Here is a 25,637-nt window from a genome sequence, read left to right as displayed (position 1 = left end):
GGCGACGTACAAGCGCGGTGGCGCTAACTTCTTAGCTCAGAAAAGAAACGCCTCGAACCAGCTTCATTGCGATCTTTGGCCATTGAACCATGAGCGAATACGACGAGTCTTTCGAGGAGCTCGACGAGCCGCTCGACTCGGAGCCGGACGAGGGAGTACATGCATCGGCGCCTACCGAGGAACGTGCGTCGGAGCCCGACGACGATGGCGACGAGGCGTCGACGTACAACGACGAATCCTTCGTTGCCGAGAGCCAGAGTCCGCGCAAGCCGACGAGCGCCGGCTTTGCTGTCGGCGACGCCGTCGATGTGTACTGGGCTTCGGAAGAAGCGTGGTTCCATGGGCGTATCCAAGACGCCAGCCACCCAACGTACTTTGTCGCGTACGATGATGGCGACGGCCAATGGGAGGTCTGCCACGTCATGCTCCCGCCGTAACACATCGTATCATACAAGGGCGATATAGGACGTGCAGACAATCCGACGGGCGACGGCTCCGGAAGCCGCCGCGCCGCGACCGGCACCGGCCTCGAGCCCCGCGCTGCCGTCAGCGTTTCTCGAGCGCTGCCACGTTGACCCACCACGCCGCGTCTTGACACCACGCGCGTACACGGTCGTTGCGGAACACTCGACGACGGAGAAAATCGCTCGTCCCTACCGTAGCGTCGCGCTGCACCCATCGAGCTCGAGCACGTATCTGACGCCACGCCGTCGCAACGAACCGCCGCCGCCACAGTGCCCCTGCCAGTGCTATCACTGGTCGACGCCCATGGCGCATGCAGAAATCCGGATACCCAGCCTCTACAAGGTCGCCGAACCGCTGACGGTCGTGAGTCAAGAGACGCAGACGGTGTGCCCGTGTGCGATGAGTCCGCCACCGTCGTCCAAAGTCGACCAACCGTGGTCCACACAGATGGGCGACGTCGATATCTCAGAAAATGGTCGTGCCAACTAACTTCAACGTACGCTCGGTCCCTCGCAGATGTGCCCGACGAGGACGTCGACCGGATACGGGATCCGGTATGTATCCGGCGTCGCGGCGTGGTGGGCCATATCTTTGGGCAGGTAGAACAACGCAACTTTACGCCAGCGTACGCAATAGACAAGGCATGTAACCGAGATGCGCTCCGAGTCAGGCTCATGTCCTCCATATTAATTATGTGTCAAGCCATTGGCATCAATACATATCGATGTCCACGTCGTGGGCGATTTCGTGACTCTTTGCTTGCGGCGGTTAAGGAGCGTGTTTCTAGTCCAAAAGATATCGTCGGCAGGTATCCGGATAGCGAGATAAAAAGGTGGCCAACCAACACGTAACGTGGCGCTGGGTTTGCATTGGCGAAAGAAACATGAGCTCGCCTTCGCATGCAGCGCCGGCCACCGCGGCCTCGCCCGTCGCCAAGCGGCAGCGGCAAGAAGGTGACGGCGACGTCCACACTGAGCACCACAATGACGACGACGGCAGTAAGAAGACCTCGGATGCATCGAGCCCGAAGCGTAAGAGTCCGACCAAGGCGACGGACGCCGCCAGCCCGAAGAAGGTACACATCACGTGTCTCGTCGGGCAGGTGCCAATGCATCGCTCCTCGTGTAGGCGGAAGCACCTTCGTGGGGCTTTACGTCGTTTGCGAGCACCAACGGTTTTGCCGTACGAAGCGCCGTGTGACCTTCAACGTGACATCATGATATGGACTGGGATAGGCTGCTAAACCGGCAACGACTGGATTCGGTGCAGCCAGCACGACGACTGGCTTTGGCGCGTTTGCCAGTGCGTCCGGCTTTGGCGCCTTTGCCTCTAGCAGCGCTGCGACGGCTACGTTTGGTGACGCCAAGCCGACCGGTTTCGGCACGACGTTTGGAGCTGTGGCCAGCGCCGCCGCCGACACGGACGCGACCTCGACGTGGACGGAAGCCTCCACGGGCAATGACGAATTCCTCAGCACCGAGGTACTGACCACAGTCCTATGGGACAGGGACATCATGGAGCGCTCTATAGGCTGCCGTGGCGGAAGCGCCTGTCAAGGTGCCGGTCGTCGAGTTGCCCAAAGACTACCAGCACGTGACGGGCGAAGAAAACGAAGAAGTGTTGCTTTTGGTACGACTACGCTCTCGACCCATCCTCTTACAGCTTTGTAGCTTCAAGTGAAGCTCTTCAAGTTTACGGATGGCAAGTACGTCGAGTGCGGGTCCGGCCCGCTCAAAGTCCTTCGGCACGTGGACAGCGACGCGAAGCGTGACCGGCTGGTCATGCGCCGCGCGACCAGCGACTTCAAGGCAGGCACGCACCTGCTCTTGAACTCACTCCTCTCCGCTGTCGTGCACGTGACGCTCAAGCCCAAGAACCTCGTGGTGCAGATCGCGACGAACCCCACGACAATCACGTCGTTCCTCATTCGCACGGCGACCATCGAAGACGGCGACGCGCTGCTTGCGCTCTTGCAACCGTAGATGCATTTAAATTTAACCTCGTACGAGGGCACTCTCGGCACCATGCGCGAGCCACACTTGTTGGTTGGCGCCAGCGACGGCGGCCCACTGCAGCCGGACCGCCTCCGCGAGCGCCTTTGCGCTATACCGGGGCGAGCAGTGCGTCAGAATAAGCGTTTGGTTTTGGAAGCGATCTTGCATCGCCGAGAGCTGCAACAGATGCATGTGGCCCCGCTCCGCCGCGGTCGCGGGTGGGATTGCGTCACCAATGTATGTGCACTACGAAGAGGTCCTCTCAGCATACGCACACCCTGGAGAGGGTGTACCTCGGTGACGAGGACGTTGGCCTTGAGAAAGTCGCCGCAGTTGGCCTCGTTGTTCGGATCGAAAAAGCTCACTTGCGTATCGCCCGTGTACGCGACTGTCGGCGTCAACGTCTCGATCTCGATGGGCACCTTGGCCTTGCGCAGCGCGATGAGCTCATCGCGCGGAAGGTCCTTGTACTCGTCGCTCAAGCGCTTTGTAACAGCGTACGCCACATAGCCAAAGCTTGGCACGCGGTGGACCGTGGGAAAGGCCTTCACAAGAACCGTATGCGAGATGCGGAAACTCATGCCGGCCTCGACCGCGACGATCGTCGCCGGCAGCGGACTCTACGTTGCCGGTCCGATGACGACGTCGGCTGCTTCCAAGACGGGTACTACCTCTTGCATGATCTCAAAGGTCGCTAAGATCTGCTTGACATGCTCCACGAGCGGCGCGGGCACATAGTACGTGGCAGGCGCCGCTTTCGAGAGCGACCGCTCGCCGGCGTGGCCGGGTAGCGCCTTGATGTGGTCAATGTGACCATGCGTGATGAAGACGTGCTTGCGCCCGACGGCCTTGCCAAAGACGATTCCCATGTCGAAGGCAACGTCCATGCTCTCGACGTAGCAGCACGACGCGACGCCGGCGATCGAGTGCACGCTCACCTGCGGATTCGTGTCGAGGTGCGCCATGACCGACAAAGGGAAAATGCACTTTTTGGTGCTTTTTGTCATACACTATACACGTATCGAGCGATGGTACCTGAATTGGTGTTGCATGTGAGTGATGGACGTACAGTATGTCATCACAATCAGATCTGATATTGAATGGTATGACGGGCGTTTAAATAGTGTGATCTACTCCATGCGAAGCACGATGGCTTCTGCGTTGGGAGGCTTGGCGAGCGCGAGGCGCGTCACGTGCCGAGAAGAGGCCATGGCCTCGGCCACGCGCTCGAGGCACTGCTTGGACGTGGTCTTGACGTCCGCGAGGATGACGATGGCGCCGGCCTTGGCCTGCACCGCGAGATCGGCGTAGAACTGCAAGACATTGTTCTGGCGCGCCGACGTTTCGTGGCAGACGTAGCAGAAGAGGAGGACGTCCATGGCTTCAACTTCACACACGTGGCGATTGCTGTCAGTATTGAGGCCTTGGGTCACGTCGCAGGGCCGGAAGCAGACGTCGACGGAGTCGCCGAAGAGCTCATCGAGCGTCTTGACGTATCGCTTCCATGACGTCTCGTAGTCGAAGAGCGTGCACTGGATGCGCGACGATGCAAGGAACTCGCGCTGGATCCAAACGATGCCGGCAGCGTCGGTGCCAGGGCCGCCGCCAAACGACGCGACCGTCACAGTCTCCAACGACACTGGAATTAGCGACCGGTTTTTCGCCAGCAAATCTTGCAGGATCGCGTACACGAGCAACCCACGCTTGGCAAACTTGGATGAGAAGTAGTCGGCTTGGAATGCAGCGCCGGCAAACGAGACACCGACCGTGTCGGCGCTCGTCGAGAGCTGCGACGAGCGCTCGCGGGCCTCTCGGGCCGAGTCCTTGCCGCCCTTTCCGCGCGCCTTGGCCGCCCGTTCTTGGGCGTTGGTCACGAGCGCAAGCGTCGCATCGTCAAACCACTGCTTCCGGGCGGCAGTCGCAGACCCTTTCCCAGTCGTCGCTTTGTTGGCCTTTCGCATGTTGCCCACTGCGTGGACTGCAAGCAATGTGCAACGATTGGTCCATACAGTGTGTTGCTTACGCTGTATCGCACCAATCTCCAAGTGGCGTCTGGATCCACTTTTGGCCAATCAGAGCAATGTCCCAAGCCGCCGCAAGCTTTGCCCCATGCGCGGGTTGCATACCGGGAAGAACAATACAAGCGACTTGGTATGACGCTACCACGCACGCACGCTCGAAGGAGCAGTGGAGCGAACGTAAAGAAGCCTCCTCGTACGTATATACGCACGTAGTTCTGCCACTGCGCTCATCGCATACCCCCTGGCGTCGGAACGGGTGCGAAATGTAGTGCGCGATGGAGGTTGCGAAGCAAGAACCAAAAGTAGCCCGTGGTCGTCCTTGGGCTTCCATCCAAGTCTATGTACGGATAGCAGACACGTCGAATCAACGGCGAGAAGAGTGTATTTGAGCTACCCAACGAGGTCCACCGCTCGAGAGCTTGTCGACACGCGTTGGGATATTCCAATCACACTGTTCACAAATGGGTTTTCCCGCGAGCCAATCGAAAAAAGATCTGCGAAATGGACTGACGCCACAACATGTCGCTCCCACTCGCTGGCCCGACCGATGGGCTTTGGGCTCGTGTGCCCGGCGTACGCAGGGCAAGAGTACTTGGACAACCAGAGGAGTGTCGACCATGGACGACTTTATACCGGTACTCCAAGCCCCCGTTTTCTTGGCACTCGTTGGACACGGTGGCCACCGGATGGACTGCGATCGAGCTCCAGAAGAAGCTTGCACCGATGTGTAATCGGTAGAAGTGGGACGCCCACCGCGTCCGCGAAGCGAGGTGGCGATCGCCCTGCGCGTTTGCTTGGACGCAATCGAAGCAAACGTGCTCGGTGCGAGTGGCCACCGCAACGAACCCCGTCGACCGCATCGTTCTTCTTTTTCACCACACACACACACACACTTGCAGCACGTGTTGACGAGCATACCTGGATTATGTGTCATCCAACTTGAAGTTCAATGGGTGAAAAACCGCGCCAAACAAAAACAAGCGCCGAACCTGCTTCAAGTGCACCACGCAAAGAAGCCCGTGCTCGATGCATAGACCCGTGCGTCGCCTTCTATGTGCGCTGTCGCCAGCTTCCCGCGAGGACATGGCCGGTGTCAAGAGCCCGTGTGAAACGTGGGCCACGTGTGGGAATTCCACTGCGACACGTGGGAAATGCCACGGGGAGCTTGTCCCATGGGCTTGGAGCCTGGGATATTCACTGCATTTCTCACGTCCGGGATTACACAGCCGACGCATCTCATTGGGTGAATGCGCTCACCACGGCCATTCTACCAAATTGACCATGCTGATGAAGCGCGAACACCCGGCCGACACGCTCCACGCCGGACCGTCCAAGCGCGCCAAGGCCGAGCCCGCGTCCTCGCTCATGTGGAGCTCGATTCCGCCGCTCGCCAAGCTCACGCTCGCCTTCTCTACCGTCCTCTCGCACCAGGCCAAGGCCCTCGACGTGCTCCAAGCCACGCGCGAGTGGGACGTGGCGCGCAACCTCCTCCTCAAGACCGAAGTCACGCGCAAGTACATCGCCAAGGAGCGCCAGCGCTACATCGTCGCGATGAATGCGCTCCGTGGTGCCCTCGAGCCGCCGGCGCCCAAGCGCTCGGCCAAGTCGGTGCGATTTTCCCCCGTGGCCACCGTGTGCGTCGCCCCGGACGTGGACCGATCGAGCCCGGTGACGGAGCCGCCGTCCATGGAAGAGCTCCTCGTCATCAAGGCTGTCGGGCTCCGCGGCATTCCGCGCCAAAACTTTTCCGAGCTGTGGTGACCGTGCAGACAGAATGCGCGCGTCTTATTTATTCTTATCGTCACTGCCTCTCGAGCAGTACCAACGCCTCTCTGTGCTATCTCGTATGTGCGCTCAATATAACCAACCGGCGCCCTTTGTCTTCTTTGGTCATCGTACGAGTATCTCAGATACAAAAGAGCCTAAACTCTTCGCACCGAGGTCGGCAGCACTCGTGTGCGTGGAATCTATACGCCAACGCGCCCCAGTACATCTTAGTGGTCAGAAGACGAAGAACGATGTGCGGTAAAGCGACGTTTTGGCCGCAGCTGCCGTTTGCATTGCGACCCATCCAGCACTGCCGAGCAGACAGGCGGGCACGTTTCTTCGCCCAGTAGACACGTCATCCGCAGTCGTACACAGTCGGCGTCCAAACGACGTTCGTTCTTCGTTGACTAGTGTCGCACTCTACATCTCGAAGGATCACGACGACGACGGCGGCGCAGCGACACCCCACGTGCCCGACTTGATTTGGCTCGAGCCATCTGGGTTCGTCACCGTCACCTCAATCTACGCATCCGAGCACAAGTATGAAGCAAGGACGAATGCACGAATCGGAGAGTACCGAGCCGGGTTTGTAGTTGAGGCCGACGGTTTGTGTCGGCGAGTGCGCGAGGATGTCGCGGACTTCGATCTTGAGCTCTTCGAACGGAATGCTCTGTAAAATGAGCTCGACGTCCGGCGTCAATTCGCCCTTGACCGACACTTGCTTGGGCTCCTTGAGCTTCTCGACTAGACACGATCATTATAGCAACAGAGCTATATAGCAATCTATATGTATGTGCCGAACCAAGAGGCCCAAACCCGCCGGAAAAGTCGAGGACGCACACCGACTTTTGAAACTTGTGCACACTCGTACCAACGCCGAGCGTTGTAAACTTGGCGTCGAGAAGGCTCGTGCGGTCGTCGCGGCTCGGGACGCCGTCGTCGATGAGTAGCTGCAGCACGATGTTGCGCGGCTTGGAGAGCCCAAATGCCAGCAGCTCTGCGCTCATATCTTAGTGTCTCGCGTACGCATGACCGTCGTACCGCCCACGGAGCCCTTCCACTCGCCGTATCGGTCAAGGCGCTGGACCATCGAGCTGCCGTCTGCGTCGCCTCGTGTGCCACCATTTGGAAAGGCAGTGGTCGTTGTTACCTTGGCCCGTATGGCTCACGGTGCCATGGTCCCCGAGGTCTGCTGCATGGTCTTGCGCAGCCTTGGACAGATTGCCATCAAGCATAAGTGGTGGCAGCGCCGTCTGTTGCTTGAGGAACGCGATGCAGTCTTGGACCTAGTCGCAAACTCTATGGCATGTGATGTCAGGGATCAGAGGCATACGGCGGTCGCGCCTTCGTCAGTCTGCAATCGAATGCCTTCAGATGGAATCGTGAGGATCTTGTCGTCAAAGTGCTTGAGCATCTCTTCGCAGTGCGCGATAAAGCCCTTGGGGTTGGTGCGCAGCGCGTTGATCTCGGCGGCAACGCTCACCGCCATCGTGTCGAGCGTCGCTTCGGGCGACTTGGCGTCGACTGCTACGTTGGGCTCCGCGACGCTGCCATACGAGTCGGCGCGGACCGCGCTCTTGGCCTCGGCGATGAGGCGGTCGACACGCGCCGGGTCCTTCTTCATGGCCTACTCCGGAAGCAATCGGCACCATCTAGTACAGGCGTAGCGTCATGCACCTCCTTTAAGATGTTGACCAAGATTGCATCGTCCGTGTTGCCGATGACGTCGGAGGATACGGCGCTGCCCATGGTGGCTTTCCGTAAATTCGTCGGAAAGTTTTTTTTTTTTAGGATTGTATTCTATGACTAGCGAATTGAATGTAATATAAAAACAATCTTGGCATGGCACCTTTCGCAATCGTCTGAGAGGCCACGTTTACGTCTTCAAGTGAACAGTACATGAGATAGTATTGGTAATAGATGCACTATAGAGACTCGTTTGACATAAGTTTGACGGTTCTGATTGGCCGGCAACATTGCCGACCCAACTTCAAGCCACTTTCGAGGATATGCTCCGCAGCCGATCGCCCCGCTGGCTCACCACCGCTCGCTCCATGTCGTCGCTCCGCCCGCTCGTGATGAGCCATGACATCAAGTCGCTTGCCGCCGCAGGCCAGACCGTTCGCTTCGTCGATGCTTCCTGGTCTGCTGTGCAGCTGCAGGTCTGCCTCTTATCCTTCGGGGTGTAGGTACCTTGACAAGGCTCGCAATGGCCGCGCCGAGTTCCTCCAGGAGCGCCTTCCTGGCGCCGTCTACTTTGACATTGACGCCATCAAGGACGCGACGTCGCCGCTGCCGCACATGCTGCCGCCACGTACGCGAAAACGTCCATCGCACAACTCAGAATGACGTCGTAGCGTCGCTCTTTGCGTCGACGATGGACGAATTTGGCATCGCCAACGACACGACTGTCGTTGTGTATGGTGGCGCCAACTGTTTTAGGTACGTCAAGCGAATTGCTGCAAGCTGTGAACAAGGGCCATAGCCCTGCACGCTGCTGGTGGACGTTCAAGTACTTTGGCCACGCCCGCGTCCATGTCCTCAACGGTTCCTTCGGCTTCTTCGCATGCTTGGACTCATGGCGCTCGGTCCACAGGCGGACTCACGCAGTGGAAGAAGGACGGACATGCGGTCGAGGAAGGATTGCCGTCGCCTCCCGCGCCGACGACGGGCTACGTGGCCACGCCGGATTCGCGCCTCGTGTTGACGGCCGAGCAGGTTTGTGATCCCTTCATCATCGACCATCGTATCCTTAGCAGTCTTGTCTGCAAGGTCCTGAAGCTCTTGTCCTCGACGAATCAAGTCATTGACGCGCGTGGGCCGGGTCGGTTCACGGGCAAGGACCCGGTGCGTCGTGGCGGCTCGTCCATGCGTCAATGACGTTGCGGGGTAGGAGCCGCGTGCGGGTGTTCGTGGCGGCCACATGCCAGGCGCGATCAACGCGCCGTTCTCGCACGTTCTGACGCCGGACGACCATTCGGTGCTCTTGCCGGGGTTCGGTGCGCTAGTAGCTTACAAGTAGCATGCTGTAGGTCTTTCGCGACCCCGCGACGATTCGCTCCAACTTTGAGGCCAGCGGTGGGCGTCGACGAGACAATTATTACGTGCTGCTCATGCAGCTCTGTCGTGTCTTGTAGGCGTGCGCATTAGCGACGCGGGCACAGTCATCGCCACGACGTACGACGGCCTGTCCTTCCTCTCATGGTGGCTCACATCGTGTCGGTCCGCAGGTGCGGGTCAGGCGTCACAGCGGCGGTGCTAACTCTAGGGCTGCACGTGCTCGGTGTCCCGCTCGAGCGGTGCGTTGGACTCCCTGAAGACCCATCTCGACCAATGCGATCTTATAGGGTCCCTGTCTACGACGGGTCGTGGTCCGAGTGGGGCACGCGCGACGACCTTCCTGTGACAAAGGATGTGTAGTGGACCTTGGACGGAGGAAGCGAGATCCTGGCGACTGTCGTCGGTCGCAGTTCCATCGCCCTAACATGTCGCTGACATGGATCGTCCCACGCCTTGCAGCGATATGTCAAGCACGATAATTCTAATGCGACGTCGTCGTCCATCACATCACGTGCATTACACAGCAGACACTTTAGTTTGTAGCTCGGAAGCGCCTTAGACTGCACCGATGACGGATTGCTCAGTGGCGCCGACGGGCGTGCCGAGGTTGCGGTAAATGGTCCCTTCTAGAACGACCGTGTCCTTGTCGTTGGGCTCGGAAGCAGCTGCGGCGCGCACCTTCCAAGCAATTGCCGCGACGCACGCTGCCCCGGCCACACCCGAAATCACTGTTGATAGCATCGTGCGTGGGATCTCTCTGGAATCGCAAACTGGCGATTTTGGATAGTATAGACTGGCGACTGCTGTAGAAGCTTGGGCACACGCGAGCCTCTCCCGTCCAAATCTCTACAGCGTTCGACGCCACGTGGCGCGCGAGATCCGACCAGGTCGGTCCTCGTTCGTTCTCTGGTCGAGACGGGGCCCAAGTAGCTTGCAGTATGTGCGGATGCCGAGTAGCCCGCTCCGTCGCGTGTGTTGGAGGATGGGCGGACGCCACTTTTTTGTACACGCCGACGCACATCCCGGGGGCAAAGATAGACGATATCATTTTTATACCGGCCGACGAGAACATCAACTTGACACTCTTTTCTTCATTGCCTTCTCCTGGATGGGTGACCGACACCGTGGCGCTACCCGTGGAGGCAAACGAGCTGGATGATGCGTGCAGGCGGGGTACTGCGAGTAGCTTGGACGCGTGTGATCGGTCGCTGATGCAAGGGCGTGGACTGCGGTAAACAAACTGGCGTGCGACAATGCTTGCAGTCACGCGCCACATACGCGGGTCGTTGCGTGGTGGAAAGAAGATACGCGTGGTATCTTTTGAGCGCCTCACAAAGCTTATCTCTGGCGCCAAACGAATGGCGGCTCCATGGGTTCGATGGAAGCTTGCATGGAGGCAGCACATCTAAGAAGCGTCAACACATCCTCTATCGTAGCGTCCGGTGCTGCTATGCACGTGCTTGATCGTCGTCGTCGATCCTTGCGCCTTCGAGAAGAAGCCATGCTGTGCGTTGGCGATTTTATTCGAGGAATATTATTAATCGCGAGATGGGATATTTTTATATATTTTAAAATGGTGACGAAACATACACGCAGCCACAATCGTGTTCACGCGACGTGCAAAGGAATAAAAATAAAATACCAACTTTTAATTCCGATATCGCGAGACCTTTCCTCGAGAGGCTTCGAGACACCGCTGGTGGTGCACTCCTTCACTGCGACGACCGTCGATGTTTTTTCCATAAATGTCGCTGTGGGACCGAGTGTTTATGCAAGCACGACATAGTTGACATGCAAGTCGCCAGCACATCCGGAGTGGGCAAGTCCTTGGAACCTGGCGTGCGTCCGCGGTGCAGAGAGAAGAGCTTTGCAGGTGGGATTACACATACAAACCACAAGCGAATTGCTGCTTGAATTTCCTGCGCCAAGAGTGGTGGTCTCTGTTTAAAATTCGAGACCACATTTTTGTGGGCGTCATCACGCTTTTTTGGCCACTGTCCCACGGTGCATCCTTTATTTTATTACGTTTTTAAAATATCTGGCGTCGCAAATCTTTGGTCATTTCCAATATTGCCATGTCCGTTGCAACCTACAACAGCGCCTACCCGGTGCACTTTTCGACGTCGACGATTTCCCCGAAGAACGCGACGAGCACGCCCATGATGATGCGCCACCCCAGCAGCAGCAGCAGCACCTCCAGTGCGAACGCGGTCCGCGCGGGCTTCCGCGGCAAGTGCCGCTACAAGAGCGGCCGCTGCCCCAACGAGCGCACGCTCAAGTTCAACGGCGAAGTCCACACCATGTGCGAAGAGCACCGTATTCGCCACAACAACAACCAGCGCAAGTCCGACATGAAGCGCCGGGTCAAGAAGCACCCGGAGCCGGCGACGCAATCGTTTGTCATGCAAAAGCGTGAAGTGCAAAAGGCGTTGCCTGGCTTGCACTCGCCCAAGACACCGACGAGTCAATGCGAAGTCCGCCTCGCGACGACGCCCGAGCGCTTTTCGCCAATGCACGTGCCGTGCACAGACTTTGAGCTCGAGACCTCGCGGACGACATCGACTGAAGTCGTCCTCTCGATGGAAGAGCTTGAGATCCTCCACTCGATCCTTGGCCTCCACGACGAAGAGCTCGCGCTTTGAGCCACTATCCCATATAATTTAACCCCGTACGATAGCCTCTTATAAAATACTACTCAAGATTTAATTTCAATTTACATGTCCACCAACTGAATTCTCGCAACGGCGGAAGCCATCGCGTTCGGACCGACGCCAGTCCGTCGTCGACACGACGAGCACCCAGCACCCAGGAACTTTGTACGTTATATTTGCGTGGCACCGACATCCATTCGCAAACATCCAAGAGCTGCACGGAGCGAAAGGGCATTTCTCTTCCAAAGCGCGTGCAATGCAACGGCGGCCCGCCACGTCATGGTGCCGGTCCACCATGCGGTCGCGTGCAGTGATACGCACGCAACTGCCGCCGAGGGGACGCAGCCGCCGAGCCACACGAACGTGTATTACAGCTGCGCCCAGCTCCAAGAACACCACCCGCGCTGTTGGAAGAAAAAGAACCGGTGCTAACTCACCAAGTCGTTGCGATCATTCCCATCTCGTAAAATCGTACTCGCCCAAGTTGAAGTCGTCGGCATTCTTCTTGTGAACCGAGTTGACGGGTCGTGTCCAACGAAGTCTCGGGTGTCGAGTGCCGGTGATGATGATGATGACGCCGAGCGTACATGTACTATGGGTTCCGTCGCGTGGTCCACCGAAGCGCCTTGTCTTCGGCAGTCGCGCGCCGCTGTCGCAGGACGCCCCACGTCATCCACCACCTGGATTGGCCACAATCGACGCCAAATCTTTGCATTGCGCCAATCGTGCTTGCACACGCGCGCCTTTTCGCAAGCACTCTGTACTTTTTGGCCAATCGCAGGCGCGATCACCTCGTTTTCGATTGGTTTAAATCCACATGATTTCTTAAATTGCACCAATCATCGCGCGTTTTCTGCTCAGCATTTTAGCCAATCCGTCGAGTCGACACCCAATCCGACCGTTTTGCGGCGACTGCGATCGGCGGCGATGGACTCTTCCCGCATGCAGGAGCTCATGAGCTCGTACTACGACCTCTCGGACAAGGAGGAGTCGGTCAACCAGAGCAAGAACATCGACGCCCCGGGCTTCGTCGCTGACGACTACGTCAAGGTAGACGACCTCCATGGAGGAGGTCCATGGCGTTGACGTCGTCGTCTGGCAGGGGATGCTCGAGCGCATGGGCATGGACGACCTCCTTCGCCGCGATGACCAGATGATCAAGGAGATCAAGGAACTCGACACGAGCATGCAAATGCTCGTCTACGAGAACTACAACAAGTTCATTAGCGCCACGGATACGATCCGCAAGATGAAGGTACTGCGATCGCAGCGCCAAACGCTCATCCTGCGCTAGACGAACGTCGAGACGATGGAGTCGGAGGTCAAGCGCGTCGTCGAAAGCATGGACAAGATCACGCTCCAGAGCGAAAACGTCGGGAACGCGCTCGCGCCCTTCCGGTCCAAGGTCCGTCGATTCCATGGCCATGGCGCTTAGCTGGCGACGCAGGTGGAGAAGCTCGTGGGCGTCCGCCGGCTCTTAAAGCGCCTCGAGTTCATTTTTCAGCTGCCCCAGCGTCTCAAGAGGTACATCCAGCCACGGCTTGCCTATCGCTTGACTGCTTGCTTAGCGCGATCAAGGCGCAAGAGTATGAGAAAGCGACCAAGTACTTTGTGATCGCCAACCGCATCTTGAAGCGCTACCAGCACATTGCCTCGTTCAAGGTCCTCTCATCCATGATGCATGCGAGGAAATGTCCGAATCCACTCTGTAGACGATCCAAGTCGAAGCCGAGCACATCATGGTCGGTCTGCGCACTATCGTCCAGAAGAAGCTCGACGACGATGCCACGACGGCAACCAACGTCGAGGAGTATACGACGCTGCTCCTCGACTTGAACGTGAACGCAGTTGATGTGCGCCAGCGCTTTCTCCATTGGCATCAGCGTCGGTTTGAGAAGATGCTCGCGTCGTTCCAGGTACATGCGCCGCGATCTGCATCCTTGGGTCGAATCAGTACGTAGCCAACGAACGACCAAGCGCTCTTGCCCGTCATGACCTTTGTCTCGTCCATTAGCGAGGTACACACATACATCGAAAGATCGCTGATAGCGAAAGATGGCTAGACGTTTGTGCCGGACTTTCATGAGGCAGCGCGGGCGTTCCAGCGCATCTTTGGCGCACTCGAAGCGGCCGACCCCAACCATCGGCTCGCGTTCAACACGTGCGCAACGGCGTGGTACGATACGTTTGCGAGTCTCTGCGAGGCCCAGTGCCAGCGGCCGCTCTCGGCCTTTGTACGTCGCAAAACACGCTCTCGAGGCTTGCTATTAAACTGTCTTGTGCAGACGAACGACGACAACGCAAGCTCGAGCTCGGGATCGAATGGCTACGGCATCCTTATGCTCGTGCTCCAAACCTTCATTGACCGCACGGCGACGCTCGACGGCTCCGAGCTGCCCCTCACTGACGTGCGCGCACGGACACCCCAAGTCGTGGAGGCGGCGGTACAGAGGCAGCCCACCGACCAAGTGCACGAAAACGACTCTTGTGTAGATTCGCTACCAAGTGGACGCGTCCTTTCTTGGTCTCAAGCGCGAGTTTATGGAGACCGTCGGGCAGTTCCACGCGCAGCTCCAGACGTCCATCGTCGTACCGCCTGTCGCGTCCAAGCTCGCCAGGTCGTACGTCGAGCGTATCGAGCAAACGCTCCAGCGCATGCAGGTGCGATTTCGCTCGGTGGTTTTGCTCGAGTTAGCGACTCGGCTGATGTAGCCGCTTGTGGGCACGGCCGCGCATCTCGTGCCCGACATGACACGCGCCTTGTCCGACCTCGTATTGGTAGGAACTTGGGTGCCGGGAGGTCCCTGCATGCCAGCGTTCTGTAGAATCGCTTTTGCGGATTCCTCCACTGGCTTGCGCGCACGCTGCTCGTGTATATCGAGCCAACGCGGGTGCAAGCGGTCCGGCGCGCCGACGCTGCGCGCGCGGACGACATTGGCGCACCCGATTTGGCTGTCACACCTTCGTTCCTCGTGCTTCTTGCGTGCGTCTTTCGTGACTTGAGCGCGACGGCGATCCCCCACTGCATCCAAGTGCTTGTCGAGTGCTTGCCCGTGTTTGACACGATGGACCCGGTGTGATCTTGTGCCGCGAAAGGCGCTGGGCTCATCGATCTCCATAGGCAACGAGCTTGCGGAACGAGAGCTCCAAAGTGGATGCTGCAGGCCTCATCACGCTTGCGACCGACGCCTCGTCGGCCTTCTTGCACCACTTGTGCATGGGCCACGGTATGCGCCTCGGCGCGACCTTGCGCAAGGGCATGGAGGCCCAGAACTGGCTCGACGTACCCTATTTTATTCCATCGACGCCGTGCAAGTGCGACCGTGACTGCGTAGGCGAAGGAGCCGCGCTCTGTTCGTGCCACCATTGATGCACTGGTTGACGACATGGTTCAGATTGCCAAGTCAACGGCGCAGGTTCTTCGACGAAAGAGAATATTGGACGACTGTTTACCACCGCCTACTAGATTTTTGGCGAGCCACTGCCCAACGCCCGCACGGCGAGCGGCGGCATCCGCGACTTGCGCCGCCAGAAGACCAACTCGAGCATGCGTCCGACCGGCAGCGGTGCACTCAAGCAGCAGCAAGCAACGTCCTCGGGGCACCTCTACATGGACATTGCGCGCATCTTTGCGAAGAAGATCCAAGTTTTCCAAGGCGCGTCCTTTACGTGCAGCCTCGATAGCGTCCTCGCCGCGACGTTCAAGATGGCGTTCAAGGCCTGGGGCGAGTACGTTCGCTTGCACACGTTTGGCAAATGCGGTGTCCAGCAGCTCCAAGTCGACACGGAGCTCCTCAAGTGGATGGCAGCGACGCTCGTGGCAACCGAAAATGGCCTCCATGAGCTCGATAGCTTGCTCACGGACGTGGTCACGAATGCGATGGAGCGCGCGCTCGAGCCTGGCCTCATGGAAGAGAGGTACATCACTCGTGTGTGTGTTGGACGCTCACGTGTTTGTAGCGTTCTCGTCGCCATTGTCAGCACGAAAAAAGGCTCGATGCGCCTGGACCTCTAATCTCCCAACGATGCTAGTAGTACATGCATAGCTGGCGCATTGAATCTTGCACCCAGGATGATGATGTGCACTCCAACCCATAGCGTCGACATCAAGCCGCGCGGCTGGTTGCACGGTCGGTTTCTCGGTCGAGCAGTGATGCGTCGTGCGTCGTGGGTGGTTGACATGCTCCTGGGTGCACCTTGGCGTACCACGGGTTGAGTCCGCCCTGCAGCAGCACGCTATTTGGAAAATGCTCTGCGTGCGTTCCTCGAACGTTGCGAGAAGCAAGCCGATCGCATATCTTGGGATGTATTATAGTACACACCTTGCGGCAACAATCAATCAATGGCGCGGGCGGTCGTCCTACTATCGCGGGGTCGCCCCTGTTGCGCACAGTCTGCGCGGCTTTATAGCTGCACTCGAGGCTTTTCGAGTCAAACACGGGTCTGGCCACGGCAATGCGGCGCCCCAGATTCGCATCACGAAGCGCTTCCTCGGCGACGGCCCACGCGCGCTTATCAACCTGCAAATCACACATGTGGGGAAAGTGACGTTCACCATTCCACTTGGGACGACTGCATGTGTTTCCCCGACCTCGTCGTTGTAAGTCCGACGCCACGCTGCGATCGACATGTAATTCGGCAATGAATCAGCGGAACCCAATGAGCTGACGAACTTGGGCACGGTCGCGAGCACTTGTTTTTGTATTGCGACGGCGTTCTCGCGATGGACCGAGCCCTCGGCCACAATATGAGCGAGGATGCGTCGCTCTCCCCAACGTCATTATCGCCCGGGATGCGTTCGAGGCCAACAAACCAACCTTAAGAGCTGCGCACAGGTAACCCAATGTAACCTGTTCACTTTGTGTAGCCGAATGCTTGCAGATCCAAAGCTCCATAAACGAAGAAGACCCAGATCACGCTCAAAGTAGCAGCCCCAGTCCTTGACTCGGTCGTCGGCCACATGGACGAGCAGAAGGACGTGATGGCCTAGCACATCGGACGAGTTCAGCGTACCGCTCGTCGCTCTTCGCCGACCGTGAACGGGCCGTCACCTCGGGCTTTCTTGCCGCCTTGCCACCCAAGCATCCATCCGATCGCAGCGCATTATGGTTCGAGATGACTGCGCTCACCAATGGCCCGCTACTGTGCACGCACCTCATGCACGTGGACATGGTTGCATCCGAACCCGCGTCGCATTGCAGCGCGACGTTGCCGCCGAGCGTTCGCCACTTGAATTTGTACTCCCTTTTCCCGTCATCACCTCGGCATATCGAGATGCGTTATGATGCTAGCGATATTTTGGCTCGTTCGTGGGCGCTCTGACGCAACCTGTCAACTGAACTGATGCCACCAGGACGACACGACCAGTATGCTACGAAAGCCCAAGAACTGCACGTATATTCGCCTTGGCATCGAGTACCTCGACACTCGCCAACCCTACAGCGTCCCGAGCGCTTGTTTCTGGCATCTGAAAATCGTCCAGTCGATCGCCCTTGTTTGGCCCTCGGCTCAATTGCATGCAAGACGCATCGTGTGGCGGCGATGACGACGCTGGGGTGGCGAAGAGGATCAACATAGACGCGCCCAATAAGCTCTTTCACAATTTAGATCCTTGACTGGCATCGAGTTGTCCTTCGGAAAGAGCCGCGCGTTTGCGCCGTTGCACGCTTGACAACTCGAAGCCGCAATATCGATTCTGCATCGCCACAAAAAAGCGAGTAAGCACATATGAACATTTATTGCAGGCAAAACCTAAGAGTCTAAGCGGATTGGACGTGTTTACCACGTGCCGTGGAGGCCGCCCTCGCGATCGCGGAAGTTAACGTTCGACTTCTTGAGGTCCTGGATGCCGACCATGGCCTCGCCGAGGTCCGTCGAGATTTCCTTGAGGATCTTGGCGTCCTTGTAGTGCGTGACAGCCTGGACCATGGCGCGGGCGCGCTTGACCGGGTCGCCCGACTTGAAGATGCCCGAGCCGACAAAGACACCATCCATGCCGAGCTGCATCATCAAAGCGGCATCGGCAGGCGTCGCAACGCCACCGGCGGCAAAGTTGACGACCGGGAGGCGGCCCGTGGCAGCGACCTGCTTGACGAGGTCGTACGGGGCCTGCATTTCCTTGGCGGCAACAAAGAGCTCGTCTTCGTCCATGGCGGTAAGGCGCTTGATCTCGCGCTGGACCGCGCGGGCGTGGCGGACAGCCTCAACAACGTTGCCGGTACCGGCTTCGCCCTTGGTGCGGAGCATGGCGGCGCCTTCGGCGATGCGGCGGAGGGCCTCGCCGAGGTTGCGGCAGCCGCAGACAAACGGGACCTTAAACTTGTGCTTGTTGATGTGGTTCTCCTCGTCGGCCATCGTCAACACTTCACTCTCGTCGATGTAGTCGATCTCGACCGCCTCCAAGATCTGCGCTTCGACAAAGTGGCCGATGCGGACCTTGGCCATGACGGGGATCGTCACGGCCTTCTTGATGGCTTCGATCATGGCCGGGTCCGACATGCGGGCAACGCTACCGTCGGCGCGGATGTCAGCGGGGATGCGCTCAAGCGCCATGACGGCGACGGCGCCGGCCTCTTCGGCGATGCGCGCCTGCTCGACGTTGATGACGTCCATGATGACACCGCCCTTGAGCATCTTGGCGAGGCCGGCCTTGACGAGGAAGGTACCTTCGGCGGCGACGGCGGGAGCGACTTCACTGGCGACCATGGTGGCTAGAGTACTTGGTAGAAGAGGATCTTTTGCAGAATGATACCTTAACGCGAGCGCGTAAGTTGCAGCCCAAGAAGCCTCGCGTCGCTCATCTTTGTGGGCCCGGCCCGTGGCTAGTGGGCCCGGCCCAGCCAATCAGCGCCCGGCACGCCAAAGTGTTTGCGTGCTTCAAGCGTGCCATCGGGTCGGTTCACTTGGTGTTTGTATGTGATGACGACACCCGACCTGGGACAAGTCGATTGGATGCGCCGACTTGAGCTGGGCCGGCCCAGTGACGCATCCACGGTATCCATCTTGGAGAGAGTTCCGCGGACACCACCTTGCACTTGCGGTTCGCGCGGCTTGGACGTAGTGGACCACGGCCAACGAAATACAAACCCAGTCAGCGACGTCATCCCAACTGCCACCGTCGCTGGTCCCGGCATCGATAATTGGAAGCTCCCACCGACGACTGCATGGCGCGATCGGCCGCAGATCACATTTCTGTGCCAATGCACCGTCGCCCGCCACGTCGCTGGTAGGTATTGCATGGGTAGCTCGTACCCTGGCTAGTACCAAGACCGTCAATATGGCCTTGCTCGTACATAGGTGTTGTGGCTCGTCCCACATGGTGCTCGAGCACTTTGCCAAGTTGTTGGAGTGCAACCTTTCCAAGGAACCACCGCCTTCCATGGGCTTCCACCGACCGAGCTTGGAACCATGCGATCTGCATACAGGAAGCACATCAAACATGGCAGAAACTTAGCAGCGCCGCTTGAAGGCAAGATGGCTTGCAACATGCTCAACGGTACGACGCACGCATCAGATGAGCCCGTCTCGACGGCAACGACCAGCTGACAAGCAGACTATGTGGATGACGACGTCGACCCTGTCGATCGCGTCTGAGTGTGCCGCCTTTTACTAGCCAACGACGAGCACGCGACTAGCACGCTAGGGTGACGAGATGGAGATCACTCCCCCGAGTGCTTTGCGCAGAGGAAGAGAGATGAGAACAAAACGTGGGGTTGCATCGCGATGCTGCTAATTAGGACGATTTACAAGACCTTCTTGTTCATGGCGCGCACGGTTTGGTGGATGATCTGGTCGAGGATGCCAATGACGGTGAAGACACCGCCAATGATCGCGCAGGCCGACGTGAGAAAGTGGTAGAAGGGCACCGAGTCCTCCGTGATCTTGACCGACATGGGGCTCAGATCGTAGCGGAACATGATGGACGGCAAGTCGTCCTTCTCCTCGTACTCGTTCGAGTGCGCCGTGTACTTGTACACGTTGATGACGTCGTCGTTCGACTGCACGTACGCGTTGGTCACGACCTTGATGTAGTGCACATACGTGTGTTCCTTGTGGTACGCCGTGAACTCCTTGCCCTCGAGGCGGTGCGAGTAGAGCTTCGCGTGCGCGTCCTTGGGCAACCGGACAAGGTCGTTGTACGGGACGGGCTCGCCAAACCAGAGCTCGCCGACGGTATGCGACGCGTTCACGAGGCTCGCGTCCATCGAGTACGCGGGGTTCTGCAAGTGCACGTGGAAGTTGCCCGGCACGCGCTTGACGTAGAGGTGGCCGTAGAGCTGGCAGCCCTCGGCGCCCGGCGCCTTGGCGATGAGCTCGCCCTTCGTCGCAGCTTCCTTCTTGTCGCTCTCGTGCATCTCCTTCTTGCGCTGCTCGGCGTAGTCGGCCTCGCCTTCAAAGAGCGACCGGAACTTCTCCGTGAACGCCTCGACCGACCGATCGCCGTGGTACATCTCGACCGGCGAGAGGTCGCCGTCCTTGTAAAACATGATGGTCGGGTACGCGCGGATAAACTGCGTCATGCAGAGCTCGGGGTGCGCTTGGCAGTCGACGGACGCGACGCGCATGCGCTGGCCCATGTGGAGCGTCGGCAGCGTCTTGGCCGTGCGGACCCAGACGGGCTCGAGGCGCTGGCACCAAATGCACCACGGCGCGTAAAAATCGACAGCCACGTAGTGGTGCTCCTTGAGGAACGGCTCGAACGTCGCTTCGTCGAGCATCGTAACGACGGCGTCCGACTCGGGCAGATCGCCGTAGACCGAGTCGTCGGCGTACACGGGCATCGGCTGCTCCTCGGCCGACATACCGAGGATGCGGCGCTTCGAGTCGATGCGGATCTTGTAAATGTCCTTGGTCATGTTGTGCTTGCGCGTGCCCGTCATGTCGCTCACATCAATCGATGCAAACTCGCAGCGGAGGTCGGGCACCGTGATGTTGAAGTTGATGCGCATCATCTCGTCGAGGCCCTCGTCCATGACAATGTCGTAGCGGTAGTTGACGCTGAGGTAGCTGTTGAACTCGAGGATGAAGAGCACAAACATGATAAAGCAGCCGACGAGCGAGAGGCTCACGCCCGGCAGCGTCGACACCGTAAGGTCCTGCATCAGCCCATGAGCTCATCTGCATGAGCAGCATTAGCGCATGTCTACCTCGGGGATCTTCTTGTAAAAGTCCCATTTCTTCAGCGTGTCCATGGCGCCCATGCTGCTTGTCCTTCTCCACGAGCGGTCGAAAGCGAAGTGAGTGCTCGCTACGTGGCTAGCCTCCCATTGGCTGATTGCAGTAATACCTCCCAGAATACATTAGATGGGTCATCATATTTGGGAGGTTTTCGAGATCCAGAATGATTTTCGAACGCGATCCAAAATGGAGGCAATTCGTCGAATTCGTGACACGCAAACGTAATATATGTGAATCGATAATTCAATAGTGTGCACTTAATGCACTTGTGCCACGGCTACGACTGAGGTTGCTAGTCGTCGAACAAGCGCCCGATGCGCGACACGCGTGGTCTAGCACGATTTTACCATTCGAGTTGTTTGGCGCTTCAATCCAAATCGCGCTGCCATACATCGTTTACTCGACCATTTCTGGGCCATCAACCAGTGTCTTGATCGAGCCAAGAGACTACGCGACGCCGCATATCCTGGAGCGTTCGTGTCTAAAGCCCTTCGGTAGTTTGCCGACCACAAGCGCTGTGCCTTAGCACAGCACTGCCGAATTCCGCGCGTTGCTGTTGGTTTAGGCGTCGCAATGGTCGAATTGCCTTCCGCAACCCGTCGCCAGCACGATGGACGGCGTGTGGCTACATAGTGGACCGAGAAAACTTTCTGGGCATTCAGCAGCAGGACCATGTCATGGCAGGTGCTGCGGTGGTTCCTTCCGGACATGTCTGGCTTGCAAGAGCAAACCGAACACGCTCTTTTCACAAGGTGACACTGTCAGCCGCCCACGAATCGGTGGCTTCGTAGCGAGTGGCGAGGCATCGCGGGACGGGAAGTTGCTCGACCAGACGTCCATGCGAGTTAGGCGTCTGTACTAGGACAGCGTCTCGAGGAGGCCCACCAAATTGCACACACACGACGTCGCGCGTAGTACGACATCTCGGGCCTTAAACACGGCGGTGCCACCACAAGTGTCATCGCTGCCGTGCAGTCGGAAATGACCATCGCAGCGAATGAGTGGCAAAAAAGCCTTTTGTTCGCTTGGCCAAGCACACAAGCACCGTCGTCGCTCACTCTTTGATATCGGCGTCTACCTCCACCACGGTGGCATCCTTACTGGTGTTTCGCTTTTTATGATGGAAACGTGGGCATCCGCTTATGTGGACGAGCACGGCCCGCGAGCGCCGGAATTGCCTCGCACGTACCAAGCCTCATCCAGCACAGAGAAGAACGAGCTGTACGAGAAGCACAAGTGAAGGTATCTACACTCGGTCTTTGCTGCGAGCAGCTAAAAATTAGCCGACAGAGTTTAACGCGAACGTGAAGACGATGATAGACATGGAGACCAGGGTGGCGATAGCTGCTGCCTACTGCCAGCGCTCGAGTGCACAAGTTCTGACATTGCTCGTTCGGTACGTCCATGCTGTCGTCCGCGTCAAAATGACGTGTCGAAGCGACCTGCGAGCTGGTCCTCGTTGCCGTTATGGCGCCAAGCGGAAATCAATATATTGGGCCTGCCATTATCCGGCTATGATGTGCGGTACAGCGCAATTCAGCATTTGAAACAATACATACAAACACGAAGTCAAACATCTCCATATTGATCAGGCATCAAACACCCTAATATATCAATATTCGTCGAAGGTCAACAACCACTTGACACGCAGTCAACTTGCAACGTCCCGATGGAGCGCAGCACGAGCTTGGCGCGCAGCTATCCGCAGGAGTTTCGACTCGTGAACGCCGACTTTGCCGGCTACGCATACCGCCTCAGCAAGAAGTGGAAGCGCCGCTTCTTCGTGCTCGAAGGCCGCCGGCTTTCGTACTTTGGCAGCGAGGACGACGCGAACGACAGCGGGCGAGCGCCCAAGGGCACGATCACGGTCTGCGCCGCGTACCACTGGAGCGACGTCAACAACGGCCTCATTCTCGTCTCGTCGTCCGGCGATCTCTGGAAGTGCTACGTCGAAATGACCAACGCCGGCGAGATGATTTTGCCGGCGCTAACGCGCGTGGCCGAGCACTGCCGGGCGGTCGCCGACGGCCGCGCCACGAGCGGCGATGTGCCGCCGGCCGCCGAGGTGACGGCGATCCGCCAATTTTGCAATGCGCGCGCCACCGCCGAGTTCAAGCTCAAGCACTTTTGCGTGCCGCTGCGGTCGGACGCCAAGGTCACGCGGGGTTGGGTCGAGAAGCGCGGCGCGGTCATGCGCACTTGGAAGCGCCGGTACTTTGTGCTGCGCGAGAACGTCCTCGCGTATTATGATATTAACCTCGAAGGCCAGCCCAAGAAGGGCGGCGACTTTGTCCAGAGCATCGAGACAAGCACCATCAAGCCCAACGGCCTCGAGTTCAAGATGGTGAGCGGCCGCAGCCTCCTTGGCTTTACCGAGACGACCGACGACCATGTGCAATGGCTCCTCGCCGCCAATACGCTGCACCACGAGCCGTAAGACGCGAAAAGGGTTAAATAAAAACGTGTGGGGCAAAATCCAAGTGCTCTAGAACTGATGCATGGCCATCGGGCTCATCGTCGCATGCGGCGACACCTTGAGTCGACTCGACGCATCGTCCTGCATCTGGTCAAGCTGCAGCCGCATTGGCGACGTCTCGGCCCAGTCGGCCTGGAAGTCGAACGCGAAATCAGCCAGTGACGCGTCTGCGTCGCGGTCCCTGTCCATCTCGTGGTCGGTATGCGCAGGGGCCTCGTCGTCGTCGGCGCCGACCGAGTACGCGTCGTTGGCGATGATGCTCTGGTACTCGTTCTCGTCGATGATGAAGACGGACTCGTCGCTGAAGCGGCGCGTGTGCTCGGAGAGCGCTTGGATCGCGTCAATGCAGCGCTGGAGGCGAAACGTGAGCGGCGTCGCGGTCACCTCGATGCGCAAGATCGTCGATGTGCCGTCGATGGTGCATAGGAACGGCGGCTCCTTCTGACAGAGCGCGGCTTCGTTGCGCGGGATCGCATGCGGCGCCGTGCGCGACCGGCGGTCCGCGGCCTCGAGCGACTCGAGGAGCGACGCCTGGACGTCGTAGACGTACTGGTGCAAGCGCTGCCGGTCGAGCGGCGACACAAAGTTGTAGATCGACTGCCCGTACAAGAGCGATCCGTCGTACGGCGATGGCTCGGAAGTTGGTTCAAAGAACCAGCGCGGCGCGCCCATTGTGGCGAAGAGAAAGTCGCCGGTCGGGAGGCAGTAGCCGACGGCGTCGCCCTGGACGCGCAAGCGCAGCAGCAAGATGGACTCCATGGACGTCGTCGTTGTTTTTGAGAAATGACCTTACGTGGCCTTCTATTTTCAACGCCAAAACGGCTCAACGCGTGCCGGTCTTATCCCTCCATGTGGTGCTGGCAGCACCCGACGCCATGCGATGTACAGATAGATATACGACCGTCGTTCTGTAGGTTGAGAGGTCGACGTGCTTTAGCGTGGACCTGGATGTTATTGTCGCTGGACAGGGCGGTCAGTCAGGCGGATGGAACATGTCATGGTGCGTTGCGTATTATTAGCCGCGTAATCGACGACGCTCCTGCTATTCAGAGTCATGGCTCGGCGAGGGCCCGGAGCAAGTCGCGGACGTCGACGTTCTCGTTGGTGGCTTTCTCGAGCAAGAGCTTCATGTCGTGGCGCAGTCGCAGGACCTTGGACTGCTCCTTGGCAAACTCGGCTTTTGTGCGCTCTTCATCGAGCGAGCTCACGGCCAGCTACCCATGCCGTTGCTGTGGATGCCACGATTGCAGTCGAACTACCATTTCAACGAGCAGTTGACTCTTGAACTTGTCGAGATTCGACTCTTCGCTGATGCGCTGGCACTTGTCCCGCAGCGAAGCGTTCTCGTCTTCCAGGGCGCGGACGCGTGCGAGAAGCTCAATCTCTTTCTCGCGTGCGGCGCAGAGGTCCGACGTGTCTACGGACGTGCGTCAGTCGAGGAGGTTTGCTACAGCACGGACCCAAGACCCAGTCGACGCCAAAGGTCATGGCCAAGCCCGGCAGGTTGAGCGCTATCGGTATCTCGCGCTCGTCGTTCGTCAGCGGACTCGCATCCTCGCTGCTGCCTGGCTTCACGGCCTTGGCCATCGCAAGGCAAATCTTCCGCATACGACCCTCCCGTATCCGGATACCGCAGCATCAACGAGACTGGTTGCGTGACGCCATCACCAAAGGGCCTCGGACACGAGCGAAGAATACCCTACTGCACAGCTCAGCTGCACGCAAGCGTACTCTTCTCTGTGCTTGCCAGCGTGGCGCTGCGGACGCAGCGATGGGTATACCGTGCATCGAGTATTCATTGTGGGAGGTTATACGGTTTCATCCAGCCGAGTGCAGTGCCATGCATGTATTAATACCAATTAAAAAACGCGCAGGTATTAATACCACAATGGTGCGAGTTCCGATGGATGCGACTGCAGAATGTGAAGGCGAATCGACGGGGCAGCTCGGATGCTGGACAGCGACGTCGTGTGCATGCCGAGCAAATGCAGTGACCATGCCGACCAATCAGTGACCTTGTACCTGC

At 58.4% G+C, this 25,637-nt stretch overlaps 14 protein-coding genes across 14 annotated transcripts; 7 read left to right on the top strand and 7 right to left on the bottom strand.

Annotated features, from left to right (window-relative positions):
* Positions 1-50: 50 nt before the first annotated feature.
* SPRG_00374 (hypothetical protein) lies at positions 51-954 on the top strand (the record flags this gene model as incomplete). Its single annotated transcript, XM_012338473.1, has 2 exons — positions 51-410; positions 466-954. Exons 1-2 carry the CDS (start codon positions 90-92, stop codon positions 952-954), a joined length of 810 nt encoding a protein of 269 aa, XP_012193863.1. The 5' UTR covers positions 51-89.
* A 351-nt stretch (positions 955-1,305) lies between these two features.
* On the top strand, positions 1,306-2,518 carry SPRG_00373 (hypothetical protein). The gene is made up of 5 exons (XM_012338472.1): positions 1,306-1,540; positions 1,594-1,647; positions 1,701-1,946; positions 1,996-2,094; positions 2,136-2,518. The coding sequence occupies exons 1-5, from the start codon at positions 1,349-1,351 to the stop codon at positions 2,445-2,447; spliced, it is 903 nt and encodes a 300-aa protein (XP_012193862.1). The 5' UTR covers positions 1,306-1,348; the 3' UTR covers positions 2,448-2,518.
* On the bottom strand, positions 2,429-4,420 carry SPRG_00372 (hypothetical protein; the record flags this gene model as incomplete). Its single annotated transcript, XM_012338471.1, has 4 exons — positions 2,429-2,705; positions 2,753-3,079; positions 3,131-3,455; positions 3,594-4,420. 4 exons carry the CDS (start codon positions 4,418-4,420, stop codon positions 2,460-2,462), a joined length of 1,725 nt encoding a protein of 574 aa, XP_012193861.1. The 3' UTR covers positions 2,429-2,459.
* A 1,301-nt stretch (positions 4,421-5,721) lies between these two features.
* On the top strand, positions 5,722-6,363 carry SPRG_00371 (hypothetical protein). Its single transcript, XM_012338470.1, has one exon. The coding sequence runs from the start codon at positions 5,762-5,764 to the stop codon at positions 6,239-6,241; it is 480 nt and encodes a 159-aa protein (XP_012193860.1). The 5' UTR covers positions 5,722-5,761; the 3' UTR covers positions 6,242-6,363.
* Positions 6,364-6,575: 212 nt separating this feature from the next.
* Positions 6,576-8,007, bottom strand: SPRG_00370 (hypothetical protein). The gene is made up of 7 exons (XM_012338469.1): positions 7,925-8,007; positions 7,581-7,874; positions 7,398-7,533; positions 7,289-7,348; positions 7,050-7,244; positions 6,825-6,991; positions 6,576-6,769 (listed from the first exon to the last, which is right to left on the bottom strand). Exons 1-7 carry the CDS (start codon positions 7,994-7,996, stop codon positions 6,683-6,685), a joined length of 1,011 nt encoding a protein of 336 aa, XP_012193859.1. The 5' UTR covers positions 7,997-8,007; the 3' UTR covers positions 6,576-6,682.
* A 225-nt stretch (positions 8,008-8,232) lies between these two features.
* On the top strand, positions 8,233-9,814 carry SPRG_00369 (hypothetical protein). The gene is made up of 11 exons (XM_012338468.1): positions 8,233-8,390; positions 8,437-8,561; positions 8,605-8,689; positions 8,733-8,794; positions 8,844-8,965; positions 9,020-9,094; positions 9,141-9,227; positions 9,280-9,325; positions 9,385-9,424; positions 9,478-9,546; positions 9,595-9,814. The coding sequence occupies exons 1-11, from the start codon at positions 8,257-8,259 to the stop codon at positions 9,665-9,667; spliced, it is 918 nt and encodes a 305-aa protein (XP_012193858.1). The 5' UTR covers positions 8,233-8,256; the 3' UTR covers positions 9,668-9,814.
* A 502-nt stretch (positions 9,815-10,316) lies between these two features.
* On the bottom strand, positions 10,317-10,712 carry SPRG_18794 (hypothetical protein; the record flags this gene model as incomplete). The annotated part of the gene is made up of 1 exon (XM_012338626.1): positions 10,317-10,712. A coding segment is annotated over one exon (396 nt), but the record flags the coding sequence as incomplete, so codon positions are not given.
* A 651-nt stretch (positions 10,713-11,363) lies between these two features.
* Positions 11,364-12,035, top strand: SPRG_00368 (hypothetical protein). Its single transcript, XM_012338467.1, has one exon. The coding sequence runs from the start codon at positions 11,383-11,385 to the stop codon at positions 11,947-11,949; it is 567 nt and encodes a 188-aa protein (XP_012193857.1). The 5' UTR covers positions 11,364-11,382; the 3' UTR covers positions 11,950-12,035.
* Positions 12,036-12,846: 811 nt separating this feature from the next.
* Positions 12,847-16,050, top strand: SPRG_00367 (hypothetical protein). Its single transcript, XM_012338466.1, has 16 exons — positions 12,847-13,008; positions 13,061-13,213; positions 13,253-13,363; positions 13,406-13,482; positions 13,527-13,620; positions 13,671-13,874; positions 13,920-13,976; positions 14,022-14,192; positions 14,244-14,402; positions 14,452-14,619; positions 14,671-14,736; positions 14,784-15,032; positions 15,080-15,241; positions 15,294-15,374; positions 15,425-15,876; positions 15,919-16,050. Exons 1-16 carry the CDS (start codon positions 12,886-12,888, stop codon positions 15,971-15,973), a joined length of 2,382 nt encoding a protein of 793 aa, XP_012193856.1. The 5' UTR covers positions 12,847-12,885; the 3' UTR covers positions 15,974-16,050.
* A 1,619-nt stretch (positions 16,051-17,669) lies between these two features.
* SPRG_00366 (pyridoxal biosynthesis lyase pdxS) lies at positions 17,670-18,701 on the bottom strand. The gene has a single exon (XM_012338465.1). The coding sequence runs from the start codon at positions 18,661-18,663 to the stop codon at positions 17,737-17,739; it is 927 nt and encodes a 308-aa protein (XP_012193855.1). The 5' UTR covers positions 18,664-18,701; the 3' UTR covers positions 17,670-17,736.
* Positions 18,702-19,665: 964 nt separating this feature from the next.
* On the bottom strand, positions 19,666-21,186 carry SPRG_00365 (hypothetical protein). The gene is made up of 2 exons (XM_012338464.1): positions 21,105-21,186; positions 19,666-21,053 (listed from the first exon to the last, which is right to left on the bottom strand). Exons 1-2 carry the CDS (start codon positions 21,156-21,158, stop codon positions 19,701-19,703), a joined length of 1,407 nt encoding a protein of 468 aa, XP_012193854.1. The 5' UTR covers positions 21,159-21,186; the 3' UTR covers positions 19,666-19,700.
* Positions 21,187-22,762: 1,576 nt separating this feature from the next.
* Positions 22,763-23,572, top strand: SPRG_00364 (hypothetical protein; the record flags this gene model as incomplete). The annotated part of the gene is made up of 1 exon (XM_012338463.1): positions 22,763-23,572. The coding sequence occupies exon 1, from the start codon at positions 22,805-22,807 to the stop codon at positions 23,570-23,572; it is 768 nt and encodes a 255-aa protein (XP_012193853.1). The 5' UTR covers positions 22,763-22,804.
* Positions 23,573-23,574: 2 nt separating this feature from the next.
* Positions 23,575-24,381, bottom strand: SPRG_00363 (hypothetical protein). The gene has a single exon (XM_012338462.1). The coding sequence runs from the start codon at positions 24,368-24,370 to the stop codon at positions 23,621-23,623; it is 750 nt and encodes a 249-aa protein (XP_012193852.1). The 5' UTR covers positions 24,371-24,381; the 3' UTR covers positions 23,575-23,620.
* A 210-nt stretch (positions 24,382-24,591) lies between these two features.
* Positions 24,592-25,210, bottom strand: SPRG_00362 (hypothetical protein). The gene is made up of 3 exons (XM_012338461.1): positions 25,072-25,210; positions 24,871-25,028; positions 24,592-24,825 (listed from the first exon to the last, which is right to left on the bottom strand). The coding sequence occupies exons 1-3, from the start codon at positions 25,196-25,198 to the stop codon at positions 24,664-24,666; spliced, it is 447 nt and encodes a 148-aa protein (XP_012193851.1). The 5' UTR covers positions 25,199-25,210; the 3' UTR covers positions 24,592-24,663.
* Positions 25,211-25,637: the final 427 nt, after the last annotated feature.

The sequence above is a fragment of the Saprolegnia parasitica genome (genome assembly GCF_000151545.1).
Source record: "Saprolegnia parasitica CBS 223.65 unplaced genomic scaffold supercont2.1, whole genome shotgun sequence".
NCBI lineage: Eukaryota > Oomycota > Saprolegniomycetes > Saprolegniales > Saprolegniaceae > Saprolegnia > Saprolegnia parasitica.
This window is presented reverse-complemented; position numbering and strand designations above follow the sequence as displayed.